The sequence below is a fragment of the Polyodon spathula genome, unplaced genomic scaffold (assembly GCF_017654505.1).
Source record: "Polyodon spathula isolate WHYD16114869_AA unplaced genomic scaffold, ASM1765450v1 scaffolds_1810, whole genome shotgun sequence".
Lineage (NCBI taxonomy): Eukaryota > Metazoa > Chordata > Actinopteri > Acipenseriformes > Polyodontidae > Polyodon > Polyodon spathula.
This window is the reverse complement of record NW_024473285.1, coordinates 33,167-52,270: the sequence shown is the minus strand read 5'-3', so window position 1 is coordinate 52,270 and position 19,104 is coordinate 33,167. Positions and strand designations below refer to the sequence as shown.

The window sequence follows — 19,104 nt, the reverse complement described above, 5'->3', positions numbered from 1 at the left end:
CTTTCCCTCTCTTCTTCTCTCCACTCCTCTCCTTTCCTTCTTTTCTCTCCTTCTTTCCTTCTTCTCAAAGCACAGAAAATCCCATTCAGTCTCTCTAAAAAGTCTCTTTCAAAAAATCTGGATCGCCAAAAATAAATAAATAAATAAATAAATAATAAAGATCTTGGTTCAAGGCTAGATAAAGAAAGCCTTGCAGTCTTCGTCTGGCTGGGCTGGGCTCTGCCGGTGCTTTTTATAAAGCCCTGGGCTCCTGAACTTGACCATATAAGTCTGGGTGACAGATCTGCCTCCTGGCCACTGCTGCTACACTTGACAAGGGGCACCTGGTTAGCAGGTTGGTAGGAAACAGCTGCAGCAGCGCTTCGATTGTAAAGATAAAGGGTTTATGAGCTGCAAGGGTCCCAGCCACCAGACCCCAATGTGGATTGCACTGCGCTCCACACCTCTCACTCTCTCCCATGCTTTTCAGAGCAGGATTGTGAACTGGAGCTCTGAGGAGCCCGTCAGTAAATACAAACCTGTTTGATGCACTAATAAAGTTAGCTTTGAACTCTGACAGTTCTGGAAAGAACCCTGTTCCCATGGTTACTCTCTTCATTTAGCCTGGTTTGCCATGCTTGTTAATATGCTTCACCATGCCTCGTTCTCCTTTGCAATGCTTACCCAGGCTTTTCCTGTGCTTTCTTACACTTTGCTGCATTTTAACTGCAAACTGCAGACCAAGGCAGCCTGGCTATACACTAGAAACATCTTTAAAGATTGACAATAGAACCGTTCTTTGTTAAAGTAATGCGCAAACTATCCCTTAGAGAAGTTTCCCATATTAAAATCAAAAGCACAGTGAAATCGTGGTACAGCACAGGCATTAATTGTGAAAGCCTACGAGGCGTGCTAAAGCATTTCAATGACCCCAACAAAACAGGGTAAGCTGTGGTACATGCTTTACTGTGACAATGGGGGAAACGCATGGACATATTGCAGCAAAAACACTGCAAGGAATACCTTGGAGTAGAATCAGTGCTTGCCAGCCCCTCCCAGTCTCCAAAACATCAATCTCTCTTTCCTACTTTCACCTGAAGAAGAGACCTTTGAGGTCTTGAAAGCTTGTGAATAATTATTATTCAGTCAGTGCAATAAAAGAGATCACTTCTCCTTCTTTTTGTCTGTCTAGTTTCAAGGGAAACACACTGAGTGCACAGCCTGCCTGTCGCATTTGTCAGTTTGATTTGCAGCCTCGACTCACTCCAGAGCTGTCTATTATTGCCTCGGTGTTAATTAACCGTGACAGCAGAACTCCAGAAGCCTTCACGTGTAAGGGTCATTAGCAGAATTGGGTCACTGTCACATCAAAGGGTCCGCCAGCCATTTGGGGACCGAGTGACCAGCTAATTGGTTCTCGTGGACAGAACGAGAGGAAATCCATCACAGAAATGCATATTAAAACTCGAATTAATGATTTACTTAAAAAAAAAAAGAATTGACTGTAGATACATATCTGACTGTAGATACTTGTTTTTTTATTTTCATATAGTTAACGAAAAGCTGACAAAAATTGAAAAATATAACATTTTGAAAATCTAACGTGAATTATTGTACTGCTGTTACAGCTTCCGGTAGACTTTTGTAGTTTCTTTGATTACATGATGTTAAACAAAAGAGCTTAATTATGTTCATTTATGTATTATTATTATTATTATTATTATTATTATTATTATTATTATTATTATTATTTATTATTATTATTATTATTATTTAAGAAGTATATCTATATAATAAGGCGCACCAGAATTGGGATATATTTGAACTCTCTACAATGAGAGTTAAAATTATAAAATCCTCAAAACTTGATATTAAACGCTGCCACCAGTCCTGTCACCCTGACAACACGCGTGTCGTATTGGTGTCTTTAAAGGGCATCTGAAAACGGCCTCGTCATTTCAATGCAATTAGCTGGAAAGCAGTGCTGCTGGGGGAGGCTTGCTGCGGGGTTCGGTCACGCCGCTGTGAAAGTGGAAAGCGTGGATCGTGAAGCTGCTTCTGCAGGAGGAGACCGGGAGCCACGCCATCTCCTGCACACTGGAGCAGCTGCTGATGGGACAGTGTGCAGTACCGCCGGGCAAACACCAAGGGGCGCTGCTGGACACAGTGGCCGGGGCGTGATTTTAATGCACGCTCGTTTTGGACTAAAGCAGTGATCAGTTGCGCTTTGGTTCTGGTGTGAAAGGGATCGATGCGGTTTGCGTGTCCCTTCTGGACTATACAGCACTCCGCCTTTAATGCGCGTTGACTTGCACCGATCTGCTCCCTGTTGCACTGTGTTTAATCCTGCGCTTAATTCAATCTGCAGTGTCTTGTAATTCGCTTGCATTCGTATCTAACCCTGCTGTAACTATTAACACTGTTATCTGCTCTTGATCTGCCCCGATATCAGATCGCACTGTGTTTTGTATTTGCTCTTATTAGGACTGAAGTCATTGCATTGTGTGTCTTGCTCTTAATTGTACTGTAATTCTAAATAATATTTTTTTGTATACAACTGTAAGTTTCCCTGGGTAAGGGCGTCAATAATAATAATAATAATAATAATAATAATAATAATAATAATAATAATAATAATAATAATAATAATAATAAAATGTCACTATCTCACACCCCACTATCTATTTACAGACGCTTTCAACATGAGCGCCTATACTGTGTCACCCCTCTGTATAATAAATAAAGAAATACCCTTCGCTTGAGTGGGGCAGTATTTGATTGGGAAGTTTTGCATTCCTACTGTATTCAAAACGAGGGGGGTGGGGGGGATGGGGTTGGCTGAAGCTGTAAATGCTGGCGGTGCGTTTGAAAGGGTTACAGAGCGAGTGCGGTACGAAGCGGCGGTGGGCGGTGTACCGGGTGCTGGACCGGACTGGTTACACCGAGGATTGCCGTGCCACTGCTGTTCCTGCAAAGCGGATAACAGGCGTGCAGCAGCACGGCGTCTCCTGGGAGGTGGGTGGAATGGATTTGTTACCGGGAATAAACAATGCATGGGTTGATTGAAGCTCGCTTTACCGGACGCTGCTCCGCTACACCCTGTGAGCAAAGACAAGCAGGATTCCACAAGGAAAACAGAACAGGGTTTGGTTTATACAGGTTAAGAAACAGAGCATTTAAAGTTTGCCCCAGCAGTTGAACGCTGTACGTAAGTCTTTGAAGAAAACTGCTGGTTGTCTTTGTCCAAACACAAGTAAATGGTTTTTAAAAAAGGTGGAATTTCTAGAAAAGAAGATTTGGAAAATACATTATTTAAATACTTGCTCGATGTGATATACCAAACTACTGTATTTCTAAATTAAGCAGTTATATTCATGTTTTAAAATAAGACGAATTAATGAACACATAAAAATATAGCTTTTTTTATATATTAGTTGTGTTTTTATATCTTAAGTTTAACACTTTTCTATTTGTTTTTCTTTATTTGCTTGTATTTAATTACATTAATTGTTCAACATAACATTACAAATTGAGAACGCACTGAAACGAGTAAGGAAAACGCGTTTGAAATGACTGGGGGCGGGGGGGGTCTCTCTAGTCAATGGAAATTCGTATTTAATCATTGACTAGCGGACGTCAACACGGTTATGATAAAGTTCATGTGTACCTACGAGTTTCCAGAAGGCTGGGCTAGAACCGCGTTCAAAGAGAAGTGATTTCGCCTGGTCAGGCTGGCTTTATTTTTTTTATTTTTTTTAAATTTTAGTTTAGATTACAAGAAAACGTGTAAGGGGTCGTTTATAACTTGTGCTAAAATAAAATACACATAGTCGAGTTTATGCTAAAATATATTGTTGTCCGTTTGTGCCTGGTTTCTGCTCCAGTTTGTTTACGTTGTCCAGTGGTAGTTTCCCGCTGTAGGCGCACACAGGCACACGCACGCACGCAGACAAACACACACGCACACACACACACACACACACACATACTGAAACCTGCTTGCCACTTCCTGGAAAGCGAGTTGCTACAAGCTGCTAAGGGTACGAATGTCACCTTCAAGGGGTGTTTAAGCCCAGGAAGAGAAACTCAGATTGGGAAAGAGGGGGAGGGGGGCTCCCTCTTTTTACCCACCTCACCCTCAACTGTTAAACTCCAAGCACATTTAACTAAAATAGATCTGAAATAAAACACGCCATTTTAGTTGGTGTGTTTGGAACTGTTTAGAATGACATCATAAAAAGCCAAATGAAAAAATATGAAGTTACCCTTAACAAGATTGAATTTCTCCTTATCCCAGAACCTGGACTGTGCAGTGTATGCTGAATGCTGAAAGTGGAACACTCCTCCTTCACTTCACTGTGCATCTGTTTTAAGCAGCTGCTTGTGCCCTTTCCCCTTCACTGTCCTCACTGAGGCAAACCCACGTGAATAACACTTCAGCGTTGAAACAAATAGGGTGTCAATCTCGGGGACTGCGTTTCCAGTTCTTGCATTGCTTCAGTTTTTCATCACGCTCCGGAAACTAGAATCTGACGCTCAGTGTGGTTCACGCTGGAACACTAATCTGATTATTAGACAGGTAACAAAATCAACAGCAGTCAATGCACTTCACTAAGAGGATCAACACAAAGACCTGTCTTCATAGGGAAGCAGTGTGGCTCTAGTGGAGCTGAGGAGGGACTGGGAGGGAGGGAAGCAGTGTGGCTCTAGTGGAGCTGAGGAGGGACTGGGAGGGAGGGAAGCAGTGTGGCTCTAGTGGAGCTGAGGAGGGACTGGGAGGGAGGGAGGCAGTGTGGCTCTAGTGGAGCTGAGGAGGGACTGGGAGGGAGGGAAGCAGTGTGGCTCTAGTGGAGCTGAGGAGGGACTGGGAGGGAGGGAAGCAGTGTGGCTCTAGTGGAGCTGAGGAGAGACTGGGAGGGAGGGAAGCAGTGTGGCTCTAGTGGAGCTGAGGAGGGACTGGGAGGGAGGGAAGCAGTGTGGCTCTAGTGGAGCTGAGGAGGGACTGGGAGGGAGGGAAGCAGTGTGGCTCTAGTGGAGCTGAGGAGAGACTGGGAGGGAGGGAAGCAGTGTGGCTCTAGTGGAGCTGAGGAGGGACTGGGAGGGAGGGAAGCAGTGTGGCTCTAGTGGAGCTGAGGAGGGACTGGGAGGGAGGGAAGCAGTGTGGCTCTAGTGGAGCTGAGGAGGGACTGGGAGGGAGGGAGGCAGTGTGGCTCTAGTGGAGCTGAGGAGGGACTGGGAGGGAGGGAAGCAGTGTGGCTCTAGTGGAGCTGAGGAGAGACTGGGAGGGAGGGAGGCAGTGTGGCTCTAGTGGAGCTGAGGAGGGACTGGGAGGGAGGGAAGCAGTGTGGCTCTAGTGGAGCTGAGGAGGGACTGGGAGGGAGGGAAGCAGTGTGGCTCTAGTGGAGCTGAGGAGGGACTGGGAGGGAGGGAGGCAGTGTGGCTCTAGTGGAGCTGAGGAGGGACTGGGAGGGAGGGAGGCAGTGTGGCTCTAGTGGAGCTGAGGAGGGACTGGGAGGGAGGGAGAGTGTGGCTCTAGTGGAGCTGAGGAGGGACTGGGAGGGAGGGAGGCAGTGTGGCTCTAGTGGAGCTGAGGAGGGACTGGGAGGGAGGGAGGCAGTGTGGCTCTAGTGGAGCTGAGGAGAGACTGGGAGGGAGGGGAGGCAGTGTGGCTCTAGTGGAGCTGAGGAGAGACTGGGAGGGAGTTGCAGAGAGGCTCTAGAGGATTAAGGTCATTTCTGTGGAGCAGATTTTGGATGTTAAGTGATGGCTCTAGTGGACTGAGGCTATTCCAGTCCTGTACTGGGAGGGAGGTCACCAGTGTGGCTCTAACAGAGGCTGAACAAGCACCTGGGAGGGAGGGAGGCAGTGTGCTCTGTGTTTCTATTCTGTAGGGACTGGGATGCAATTACAGTGTATGGGTGGAATGGAGCGAGTAGAACTGGGAGGGACAGCAGTGTGGCTCTAATGGAGCTGAGGAGGGACTGGGAGTGATAGTCGCTGTGTGTCTCCTGGTGATCAGCCTGTGTTTGAGATGCCTGTACGTGACAGTTACTCAGTTCTAGGTGTGCTGAGTTGCAGAGAGACCGTAGATTAGAGGATTAAGGTCATTTCTGTGTCAGCAGATAATTTTGCATGTTAAATGATCTGATTCAGTACTAGGCTATTCCAGTCCTGTACTGGATAGGAAAGTCACCATAATGACCTTAACAGAGGAAAAACAAGCACCTCCCTGGGAATAAGTAACCAAATGAACTGAGTTTCTATTCTGTATCCCGTCAATGCAATTACAGTGTATCGGTGGAATGGGCGAGTAGAACGTACCACAGAAAAATAGATAAAACTGCTTCAAGAAAAACAGCGCAGTTCCACAAAGAGCTGCTACTTGTAGATTTATCAGAGAATCCATTACTGGACAATGATACTGCAGCATTGTACTGGTACCAGACCATGTGCTACCATCAATACAGGCTGAAGGAACTGAATCTATTCAGCCTGGAGCACAGAACTAAGGGGGCTTAGTCATGTTGCTGAAGGAGACTCTTCTTCACACAGAGAGTGGTGAGGGGATGGAATGGGTTACCTAGTCATGCACTGAAGGAAACCTTCTTCACAGAGAGAGTGGTGAGGGGATGGAATGGGTTACCTAGTCATGTTGCTGAAGGAGACTCTTCTTCACACAGAGAGTGGGGAGGGGATGGAATGGGTTACCTAGTCATGTTGCTGAAGGAGACTCTTCTTCACACAGAGAGTGGTGAGGGGATGGAATGGGTTACCTAGTCATGTTGCTGAAGGAGACTCTTCTTCACACAGAGAGTGGTGAGGGGATGGAATGGGTTACCTAGTCATGTTGCTGAAGGAGACTCTTCTTCACACAGAGAGTGGGGAGGGGATGGAATGGGTTACCTAGTCATGTTGCTGAAGGAGACTCTTCTTCACACAGAGAGTGGTGAGGGGATGGAATGGGTTACCTCGTCAGGTATGACCAGTTTGTAGCCCAGCACAAAACAGAACTGAAGCATGGAAGATATAAAAATCACACTGTTTAAGCAGTTAAAAACACATACATGTACATTTTGTGGCTATTAAGAATTCTGATTTAGCATACTTGTAAATTAAACTGCCTGCTTTGTGTCACAGAAACCCATTTGCGACGTTTCAATTTCAGATTCCCTGAGACGAGGGCTGTCGAACCCCTGCCGCCCACCTGGTTTCTGTGACAACGATCCGAGCAGCTTCTGGATGTGTGTCTGAGTGAAACCAACACCATGGCAACCGAGCGCACCCAGAGTTGTGTCCTCGATGGCTCTCGGAAAGCAGAAGAGGACAGCAGTTCAGAGAAAGGGCGTAATGAAATGGACAAACCTTTTTCAACTTGCACAGATGAAGGAGGCTGGCCCGGCTGCCCTGACCAAGACGGGTCACCTGACAATACCCTTTCCCCACAAGCTCTGGATGTGAAACTTCCAGAAGGATCGTTAGAGGATCGCGTGAGCAGCACTCCGCAACGCTGTCTCCCTGCTAGCACAGTCTGCCAGAACGCAACCTGCTCACAGGAGGGCGCTAGTGAGCCTCAAAGCCATAGCCCCGATGACAGCAAGGGTGCACCAGGTATTCCGGTTCCAGGGGAAACACCAGCCCCTGGAAACAGGGTTCCCCTTAGCGACCGTCCCAAAATGGGGTTGGAAATGAGTGAGGGGTCAACCACCGTGTTGGAAGGGAAGAAATTCGAAGACAAAGGAAGATCTGTTGAGGGGTTTTTGAAAGCAGATGAAGCAGAAGGAAACCAGGGTGAGAATGCCCCAGATCCCATTCCCGGGCAGGCTGGTGATAGCCTTGACAGTGTCACAGCGGAATTGGCACTAACCAGAATTTCATCCCAGAAAGATCTGAAAGAAACTCAGCTTGGTCCTCTTCCTGAAGCCACACCTCCAACCAAACTGGGTGCTCTGCGAGATTCCAGACACAGTGCAGTACCTCAGGAGGACCACAAGAGAGAGCTCCTTCCCCGCTCAGTTTTGCAGCAGGAGCACAAGGAACAGGTGTCCGCAGAGCCGCCACCCCTAGCAACAGTTGTCCCGGAGCTGGCCAATGAGAGTTCCCTTGGGGAGCTCGGAGTGCTGGAGAGTGGAGAGGGGGAGGGGCTGCGGGAAGGTGGATTAACAGGTGGAGCTAAGCAGGGAGCAGCCTGTGAGGGAGACGCTGAGGCAGGGAAGGATAAGAGCCTGGGATCACAGCTCACAGTAGGCAGTCTGCTTCTTCCAGACACACAAGAGGAGGCTGGCGAGGCTCCCAATCAACCCAGCAGAAGCAGAATGGAAATCGAAAGTGGAGACGGCGCCTCTGATAACATGAGCGACAGTGGGGTGTCTGCCGATTTCTCCCCCGGCAGCACGCTGGAACTTGACAGCACCTCGGACCCTCCTCCTGCCAATGAGACACCCATCGAGAGGGGGATCCGTCTGGCCCAGGAGCGGGAGGAAAGTCTGAGAAGGGCCAGGGGGATCACCAGACCGTGTGTCTCCGAGGAGTATGTGGAGATCCCAATCAGGAAGCCCATTTTGTCCCAGCCCTTGCCATTGGTCTCCAGCAAGGGAAAGGACAGGCAGTTCGCCGGGCTGCAGATGAAGAAGCAAATCCAGATGGAAAGCAAGAGAGAGGAAGACCTGGTGCAGCTGGGGAAGGTCCTGGGAGACTATGACCGAGGGGCGTGGCAGGAACTGCAGGAGAAGAAGCTTCTCTTTGAGCAGTTCCAAGAGCCAGACTATCCTGTGTCTAAGAGGCTTTCTGCATCAACTGACTTTCTGAACGCCAGCCTGGGGCAAAGCGTGCGAGAAAGGAGGAAAAGCTTAGAGTTGCTGGCCCAGAATCCCTTGGGTGAAGGTTCACACACATTCTCCTGGAGCTCCTCAAACTCCTCAAGATCTTCCAATGGCTCCTCGGCCCCCAGGGGCCCGTCTCTGGCAGAAGGACCCAACGTCATCATCTTGGAGAACACGTTCCAGCTTCATGCTGCCGCTCCATCTTATTCTCCCCAGCAGGTCCCCCCACCCAGCCGGTCGATCGATTCCCTTCCAGTGGAGAAGATCATCATCCTGGAATCTGAAAACATGTTTTCCAGGGCGAGTGCCCCCGAGGAAGTGCCAGCTCTAAACGGAGTCGCCTCACCCACGGAGAACCCCTTTTTTAAGCTTCGTTCATCCAGGGAGCCCCAGACGCTGGTGGAACAGGACATCCTGGCAGCCAGGCAGAGGGAGCAGGAGCTGCGGAAGCAGAGGTACAGCCTGTACGGGAACGAGGGGAACCAGGAGAGCGGCAAGCCCAGGGCTGCAAGTACCAATGGCAGGCACATTTCAAGAAGCTCCCCCACCCCATCAGGTCAGTGAAACAGCATTGGAAATGCTAACAATGGCAAGCCTTTTGACTAGCACTGATCTTTCTCAGTGTCTTCTAATCGAAACTTAGCCATGGAAGAGTATAGAATATAAATACAGAACTGCTTTGATAAGTATTCTGGTAGCAATGTATTTTCAGTTGCCCCGCTAACATGCTGCAGTGTACTGCCGTGCTCAGTACTGTATTACACCATTCAATAATTCATTTGCCTCAAGCTGGCAGAAACTGTACGATTATATTTCGCTGTATAAACGCCCTTCAGCCGATCCCCCTGGCTTCAGTTCTCTCAAATAAGCATGCTTGCTATATTTTACGTTCGCTTCCAGTAGCTTCTTTCGTGGTGCAGTTGTTGGTGGCTAGTTATCAGAAGCCAGTTGGCAGTTTATATATTGTGAGGAAGTTCAGGAAGAGACTAAGAAATGTTCCCATCAAGGCTAATCTCTGCCAAACACACCATTGCCCTGCTAGAGAGGTCTCAGTCAGCAGGACAGAGTCTAATCCTTTTGTTAATGTTCCTTGTGTTTCCACCTGGCGGGCTGTTCCAGAGAATACTGACCTTGATACTAGAGCTGCTGCTACTGAAGCTCGAGACACATTATATGCACATTCATTGTAATCCAGCTATGCAGGATCCATACAAAGTCTTCGTGATGCAGATTTCAATGTACTTCAGTAACCTTTACACTTGGGTCATATTTTAAATCTGCAAAGCCATATTTCATTAGCTCTGTTACAGTAATGTTTTTATGGCTTGCTGCCACACGATTGTGTATTAATAATCGAATAGTGCGAGTGCGTATATAGTGACACTGGGTCTAACCTGTGTGTTTCTGACCATGGTAAAGGACATAAGGCAGCTTCACAAGCCCCAGAGTCCAGCACACTGTCTGTCTTCACATGGAGGAAGCTGCCTGCGCACGTGCGTGACTTTCATTTGCATTACAAATCTAACCAGTGCTCACCAATGCTGTATCTGGGGTGGGACTCAAATGGGAGCTGCAGGAAACCAGTTTTATTTTAGAGTGACCTTTACAGATAAGACTGCTGTCTTTTCATCTGGGCTTCGAGACAGAAACATTTCAATATACACCAGGCTAAAAAAAGTGTCAGTATTTTAACTGTATTCAGCTGAACTGAAGCAAAACACCATGTGGGTTCAAGGGGAGGGGAGTGTGGTGGGAGTCTCAATCCATTCAAAAATAAATGACATTTCACAACATTGATAAATAATTAAAAAAAACCTCTTTGCAGTTTTAAAACAGAATGCGCAAACAGCACAGTGCTACAAAACTGTGCGCACGCAATCAGAGAACCAGACAGGAGCAAATCCAGGATCTGTTCGTATCTTCTTTTAAAGTGTTGACCGGCCCATCATTTGCAATGTTATTATTTTTGATAGGTTGTCTGTTTGTCAGATAAGTCGTTGTTCTGCCCCCGTCAATCACTAAGGCAATTTCATGAATTCTGCTGCTTGAGGCTCTGTTCAAACTGGGCATCACACATCAATCTGAATGTGTTTGTTTAATCCCATCCCTTATCCCAGCGTGGTACGGTAACGGTCAGAAATCACGTTGGAACCTCTCTGGACTCCTCGCTCCCAGTGTGAGCTCTGGTACATGTTATAAAACTGTCCTGTTCTCATATATACTCCATTAAAGGAGTTCCTTTTTGAATTGATATAACTTCATTTTCGACAGCGCAGGACTGAAAGGGTTAAAACATTTCGCACGTGAAGGAAGCAGAGAGGAAGCCAGTACTGACAGTCAGGCCTGTGTGATGCAGCTGATTGATGTAGATTCACGATGAGGTCATATCTGTAGCTTTTAATACTGATCGCTTCCCTTTGCTTATCTGTTTTATTTGGCTGCTGTTATGGCAAACCCTTACAGCTGACACTGCTGTCAAAATGCATATCTTAATTTTTTTTACATATAAAAACAAGGAACAAGCGAGGAACAATGAAGAAAGTTCACTGCTTATTTCAGTGTTTAATTGCAGTATTAAAAGCCTGGCATCTCCGTTCAGCTGGATTTACGTAAGCAGTTTAGAATGGAGTTTAATTTAACACTCTGGGTGTTTAGTTTCACCTCTCTTGTGTAGCTGACACTTGTTCGAATCTCTGTGAAAGTCAAGGTACCCACATAACAGCCCTGGTATTTGAGATTCACCCCACAAGCTCAACATTGACAGCTTATAACGAACAGATCCCTACGAGAGCGCTGAAGTGAGATTATTGAACTGTTCGCTGTAGATCCAGCGTTAGCTTTATCCACGATTGTAAAAGACAGATGAAGCACTTCTTTAAAAAGCTGAGATTATTTCATTTCTACAGGATTGCATCTATCATTTCTCAGCAATGCCCTGTGCAATTCGTTCTTAATGCCTCTGTGGATAGTCAATGCTCTTCAAGTTATCAGCGAGTTCATTCCAGTTTGCAGACTGCAGTAACACAAAGGACTCCTCTACCCAGCCCAGCTCATCTCCTGGGGATTAATAAATTAAATAACAACACATGGGGCTGTAAGCCCTGTTTGAGCCAATAGCATATAGTATGATCACAGTGCAGTGCCAGCAGAGAATCGAGGAGCATCAGAGTGCTTGACCACACCTCACTGACTATCTGAACCACACAGCAATCTGAAAGAACAGACAACCATAGAGGCAGAGCGCTACAGCGTGCCTTCCAGATATAAATGACTTGTCAAGCCTGTTTGTTAGAGGGAGCCTTGCCTGTGTACTGTAAACTCACCATTAGCATTGTGAATGACCCATACTAGCCCAAGGCATGTTATTGCCTATGGATTTTCAACTGCTTTTAACATTGCATTGAAGCTAAATTAATTTAGTCAAGTGTTAATAACTTACTAGCTAAACAGCTTCGAAAACGGAAACAGGAATCATAAAAACTCCCACCGCTCGTCACTCTTGGCGGTTGCTAGGTTACAGTTAACCACAACAGCTCCCTACAAAACAAACCAAAGGACTGTAGAGGTGACAGCTGGGTCTCAAAGCTTCTCCTCCTGGAGTCCTGCTGCGCTCCAGATTTTAAATCACGTACAAGAAACTAGCCAGTCACCGCGAAGGATTTGTCTGAGGCAGTGCCGGGCCAAGGGTGCGTCGGCCCGGTTTGAAGCGTCCCCCCCCCCCCCCCCCCAAAAAAAAAAGTCAGCTTAACCCTTTACTGCCCAGGGTATGTTCCCATTCCTAGCGAATGCCTGTTTTCTCAATCCCAAATATATTGGACAGTGGGCAGCAAAGGGTTAATGATTTGAGCGCTGTGTTGAGACTGTAGCTTCAAACTGCTGAAAAGGTCCCCCAGGATGTCAGCCGGAAACTTAGCCAAAGTGACGCTAAACAACATGAACTGAGCTAGGAGCTTGGGAGTGTTGCTTTGTCAAAGGATTAGATCTCGGGTACAGAGATTTCCCACAGGGGGCTGACGCAAAGGGGCTTGGCTTTTCCCAGCCCAAGCCATCACCCGGCTCTACCTGCTAATGTCAAGCACTTTACACCTGCATTCAGCTGAACAACGCCAGCGCAATGCTCTTTTGTCTCCCTGAAAGCCGATCCCCAGGAGCTGAACGCCAAGAGCTTATTTTTTTTCTGGCTGATTGCATTTTCTTAAAGATCTCTCTCTCTAGGAAGCAAGGAAGAAGTGAATCGATTCGAGCGGCTTTAGCGCTAGGAGTAAGGATCGAATGAGAAGCCCCTGAAAGATGAACGTGATTCACCTTTTCAGTGGAACTAGCATTTGCAGTAACGAACCCGTCTATTGCCACTTTCTTATTCCCCCTGCGTTTCGAATCCAGTGTAGGTTCACTTGTGCAGTGTTGATGTCATTTTTTCATACTTTCAAAATCTTTTTTTGTTTGTTTGTTTTCTTTTTTTTAATCGCTTACCCTTTACAAGAGAAACAGCTTCCACAGCAAACGTTTCATTGCTGGCGGTAACTTGTCAGCAAAACTCTCGTCTCGTAGACCCCCGTCCTTCCCGTTTACCGCCAGCTTGAAAAGTGAATGCATGAAGGGGTACAGCGGTGGGCATCTGTGCCTTGTGTTGTATATTGACACCCATGCTGGTTTCAAAACAGGGGGTGGTACCTCTAAGGAGTTATACAGTGCATAGTCACATATATGTAACAGTCTATCCATCAGCGCGACAAAAAATAATGAAATGGTTAGACATTTCTAGACTGTTAAAGCTTTTTTTTTCCTGTTTCTGTGAATTGGGCCCCCCTGTCTAAGATAACGCTCACTGCAGCTTGATAACTGCCTGGCGATCCACACGCCATGGTCTGTGTGCAGTGGAGGCTGTGTGCGTGTGCAAAGCCATTCATAATTGGGATTGAACACGACAGAGCCAGCGTCAGATTCAGAGAGAGGGATACAAGCTTTTTTTACACAGTTTTAGAAATGTAAGGATGAGCCAATCAGATGAGGAATCCAAAACACTCGGAACCTTTTTTCTACTTGTATACTTACTGTGTCGGGAAGCCCTGACGTGTGCTATACTAACACTGTTAAAATGATTTGATAAACGTTTAGGCTAGAGGCCTTTCAAGACTTGCGTTGATTTCTAAAATATGATTATTTAGTGTCTTTTTTAAAAACAAACTGACCTCTGTGTTGGTGCGCACGAATTGAGAGAGGCGCTGTTTCTTTGCAGAAGGTGTCCTGAACTGTCTCTCCTCCAGTTTCAATACAGAATGCTGCAGGGGAACTCGCATGACAGGCAGGCTCAGTCACAGGACTCCTGTCTGATTCAGGGGGTCCTCTAGATGCAATGGAAAGAGCAATAGGAACTTCTTCAGTTACCAGCTGCTGCTTTTAAAAATACAGCAGGCTTCACCACTTTCAATAAGTGAGATAGGGATCTGTTTAAGGGGATTCCCTCTCTGGGTTTATTTAAAGGTTCCTGGACCGGGACCCCCCCCCTTGCAGAGGGGGGAGCGCTCAGCCACCTGTAGGCCAGGCTTTTGTTTTGGCTCTCTGCGTTTTGCATTATTGTAAATATATGTAAATACAACCTTTTCAACCACAAGCTCCAGCCTCTGTCCTGTCTGTCAGCGCCTGCCTCACCGCTGTTACAGAATGCTTTCTGACTGTCTCAGCTGACAGTGATGGAGTGGGGCGGAGATTTCCAAAGCCACCAATAGGACAGCGTCTTTTTTGTTAAATATATCGAACTGTAATTCAATATGTTAACATATCCTCATTCAGCAGGTTTCGTTCGGCTGTGTGTTAATTCTGTAGGGCGATGACGCAAAACTTCTGCTCGGAGCTGCAGTTACACTTGAACGCTTAGCCATATGAATGAATGGCTGGCGTGGTTTGGCCAGGATTTGCGCTTTGTAATAAATCTCTGTAGTCTACCTGAAACCACCTTAAGAGCTAGAAAGCACATTCAAAAAGGACAAGAAAAGGGCACGATGCCAAATCAGTTCATGTAATGCCCAGCGGATGCCTCCATACGTAATCACACGGCTGGACATGCGATTTATATGCCTGGACGTCGATTCAGGGCTAGAGCACGGCTCGGTTGGGAATGTCCAGCTTTGTGAAGCTCTCTTATTTTAATCTTTGGACACTGTGTAACCACCTCTCCTGTCTTTTTAATTACAGAACGCCTGGCTCAAGGGAAACTGGACGTGACCTGGCCCCCTCCGCAAGCCACCCCCAAACCCAGTGACCCGTCCGAGGTAATGATGATGCAAGAGGGAGTGTAGGGCAGCGGAGGCCAGCCTCCTTCCACCACAGCGCTCAATTAAAGCGACTGGAGCGGACACAATATTGCTGTGCAGTTTGCGTTGCACTTCACTAGCTCTGTAGGTGTGGCTCGTGCATTTTGGAAGGGCCTCTGTTTCAAACGTGTGCATTATTTTCAAGTTTCTGAGCCTCAAGGTCTGTCCACAGCGGACGCCGTGCGACTTGTCCTGCGATAAAATGATACCTTCGCTGTAACACCGCCTCGCACGGCGTGGTGTGACGATAGTCCTGTTAAACAGCCAATAAGAATGCAGAACACGTCATCGCTCCCTCGTCGCCTTGTCTTTGTAATTGTTGCGTGCCCTTTGTTAAACAGCTCAGGGTATTTTAATACTGCAGGAATTAACAATATATATATATATATTTAAAAAAAATACACTTTTCTGTTCCTTGGATCGAATGACGAAAACCCCAGTCTACACTTACTGAAAGGGTCACAGAGTAATGAATCGCAGCTGTTGCTCAATGCTGAGCACTCAGTACACACACTGCAGTTAGCTTATCAGCCCAGGCAACACTGCAGGCATCTTGCGTGAGCCAAACTAGCACGGAATCTATTGAGTTTAACACCAGCTTTCTTTTTTTTTTTTTATAACCTCTCTGTGCTTTACAATGCTTCCCTATGCTTTACCAGACCTCTCTGTGCTTTACAATGCTTCCCTATGCTTTACCAGACCTCTCTGTGCTTTACAATGCTTCCCTATGCTTTACCAGACCTCTCTGTGCTTTACAATGCTTCCCTATGCTTTACCACTTTGCCTCGCTGTTTCAGTGTTTTTTACAGGGTGAAACCAGGGCTAAATACACAAAAAGGGTTATGTTTGAATGCTAAATAAATTCAAACTTGTCCTTCTTTGGTTAAAAGAAAACAAAACCCTGCAATGTCTGCAGCCGGTCGGCTTTGAACTTTGTTCCTCATTCGGGTCAATGCAAATAACCTCCCTCGCAAATGCAATTAACCTCTGTTAAAACTATTTATTGACGCCTTGACCTATTTTCACATACCAATAGGATCACAATGAACACACAATCCACCCTGCTGGTGATCCACTGCAGTGTCAGATCAGTAGAAAGAGGAGCCAGACACAGGTTCTTATCGTAGCAATCATTTCAAAACGCTGCGCTAGTCTTGTACAGCAGCAAACTCAGAAGAGGCAACTTCAAAGGGTTAAATATGATTTGCTGTTTTACCTGCAGCTGTGTTCGTTTTATTGCATCTGATTTATAGCGGGGGGGGTTATGAATATCTGCGTTAGATAATAAATAATCTGAACCAGCAAGCTATGCAAAACTCAGATAACAACTTTGAAATCTCCAATCGGGTAATTAATCTCGATTACAATGGCTTCTGTGTGTTCGTTCTCTGGTTAAATTTTATCTTTGGAATTTGGCATGTCTATCTTTATACAGAAATAAAAGCGACCACACCACAGTGAAATTACCAGCTGGCATGTACAATCGGCCACCTGCAGTATCTAGACTCGTCCAGAATGAACTCGGTTTGCTTCACAGAGTCGAGTGAAGCCTGCTGGATAATGTCACGTTAACATATTGAATTGCACACCGCTTTGTATAGTTTTCCAGGTACCTAACGGAAACGCCGGACACAATAACTGCTGTGTTTTGACCGCGTGTGTGTGTTTTCTTTATTTAGACTCTGGGAAGCCCTCGTACTCCTGGGCAGAAGATCGCCCTGCTGCAGCGCTGGGAGGCTGGACTGGTGAACGGACACCGAGACGATGAGTGACGCGGTGGACACAGTGACGCCTTCCCTCCAGTGCTGGAACTGCCCAGAGACACTGTGAGCTGCCTTCACAGCCAGGACTGAATAACTTAAAAACTGTCAAACTGAAGAGCGCACTGTGGACAGCTGAGCTTTCAAACGCTTTCCTTTAAGAGCGCCCCGATAGTACTGCACACAAAGGGTGATGAGAGAGCTGGCCAGCGGAGAGGCGTCTGTATTGATGATAGGAGTAGTGGCTAGTGTAGAATTGCCCTGCCCAGTGCAGTGGTATTGGTCGAGGTCAAGCTGCTGATGCGGACCGCAGTGTGTGTGTGTGTGTTTTATAACTGAAGAGTATTCATTGTGTGTGCGGCTCCTTTTCAAATTGAAGGCTTTCTGTTTTAAATGCTAAATCACCCAGTATTTCATGTTAGATTTCGAAATGGCACATTCTTTTCAAATTGTCAGGTTTTTTTTTTTGTTAAGTATCTGGGAAAACTACAAAGTGGTGTGTAATTTAATCTCTAAACTAACATTATTGAGCAGGTTTCATTGGACTTTATGAAGTCAAATTAGTTAATTCTATAGGGTGAGGCGAAACTTTTGTCCAGAGCTATTAAAAGAAAAATGTGCACCATTTTTAATTATTATTATTATTATTATTATTATTATTATTATTATTATTATTATTATTGGAGATTGAAGTTTCCTGGTAATTTTTTACCACTTCCTGTTCTGCAGGTCACGCTCACCCTGACTCAGAGTGGAGTTTACCTACAGCACAGGAAGTGATAAGGAAGAAGGCAGTACAGTATAACCACGTAGACGGCCCATGTGCTAATACACAAGCTGCAAGGGTCGTGTGTTTATTTGCAGGACTGTTTAAAAAAAAGAAAATCTAATCTAGTATTGTATCATTTTTTCTTTCTTTCTGCTGCACATTGTCTTGCTGCTGGATAGCTTTGTAACGCGAATGTACATGTAAAGATGCTCTCACTCAATGTGTGTTGAGGAGTTTTGCTGGGCGCAGACCATGCATGTACTGTGTGGTAGTTTTAAACTGGAAATCTACATTGCTCTGCTCCAGTGCAGCTCGTTTGTAAATGCTGGAAAGAGCTTTGGTTCAGATGTCGGTTTTGATGCCCTTGCTCTCCATGTATGATGTCAATGATTTGGTTCTGCGCGTGTTTTAGCTGACAGCGCTCGTGTGATCATTATCTAGTAACACCAATACTCCTTTGCACTTTAGCTGTTGCACGTGAAAAAATGATTTTTAGATCGACTTTATTTTTATGAAATAAGCGCCCCATTGCAAAGAGCCTGATTTATTATTATTATTATTATTATTATTATTATTATTATTATTTTTTGATATGTACCAGTTTTTTTTGTTTTTTTTAAATGAGTAATAAATTCTCTTGATTCATTAAGTGAGCCGTCGTTCTCTTTGCACGTTGTGTACTCCTGACTCAGACTCAACGAGGCACTGTACGCGTTTCGCGAGGCTTGTCATGACAGTGGTATCTGGTAACAGGCAATCGAGGGGAGTTCTCAGCTTGTCCCATGCTTTCTTGTTTGCGAGAATCACGTATTTACAGTTTGCAAAGTAGGAAACACACACTTACTAAAAAGTCACGCATTTTTCATATGACATTAATATGTCAACATACCCAACTAGATGGATACTATATAAATAGACCCTGATATTGATGAGATCCAGCCCTCTATAGACCCTGATATTGATGAGATCCAGCCCTCTGAATGTCTTTATAATATACAGCACTAGACCCTGATATTGATGAGATCCAGCCCTCTGAAATGTCTTTATAATATACAGCACTAGACCCTGATATTGATGAGATCCAGCCCTCTGAAATGTCTTTATAATATACAGCACTAGACCCTGATATTGATGAGATCCAGCCCTCTGAAATGTCTTTATAATATACAGCACTAAACCCTGATATTGATGAGATCCAGTCCTCTGAAATATCTTTATAATATACAGCACTAGACCCTGATATTGATGAGATCCAGCCCTCTGAAATGTCTTTATAATATACAGCACTAGACCCTGATATTGATGAGATCCAGCCCTCTGAAATGTCTTTATAATATACAGCACTAGACCCTGATATTGATGAGATCCAGCCCTCTGAAATGTCTTTATAATATACAGCACTAGACCCTGATATTGATGAGATCCAGCCCTCTGAAATGTCTTTATAATATACAGCACTAGAC

The 19,104-nt window shown here is 45.7% G+C and overlaps 1 protein-coding gene across 1 annotated transcript; it reads left to right on the top strand.

Annotated features, from left to right (window-relative positions):
* Positions 1-7,229: 7,229 nt before the first annotated feature.
* On the top strand, positions 7,230-17,329 carry si:ch211-207j7.2. The gene is made up of 3 exons (XM_041243488.1): positions 7,230-9,354; positions 14,994-15,070; positions 16,792-17,329. Exons 1-3 carry the CDS (start codon positions 7,245-7,247, stop codon positions 16,882-16,884), a joined length of 2,280 nt encoding a protein of 759 aa, XP_041099422.1. The 5' UTR covers positions 7,230-7,244; the 3' UTR covers positions 16,885-17,329.
* Positions 17,330-19,104: the final 1,775 nt, after the last annotated feature.

Excerpts from the sequence above, each read along its gene's own strand:
- si:ch211-207j7.2 (XM_041243488.1), top strand. The coding sequence starts at position 7,245 with ATGGCAACCGAGCGCACCCAGAGTTGTGTCCTCGATGGCTCTCGGAAA. Across the intron at positions 9,355-14,993 it reads AAGCTCCCCCACCCCATCAG|AACGCCTGGCTCAAGGGAAA; the intron begins GTCAGTGAAACA and ends TTTTAATTACAG. Across the intron at positions 15,071-16,791 it reads AACCCAGTGACCCGTCCGAG|ACTCTGGGAAGCCCTCGTAC; the intron begins GTAATGATGATG and ends TTCTTTATTTAG.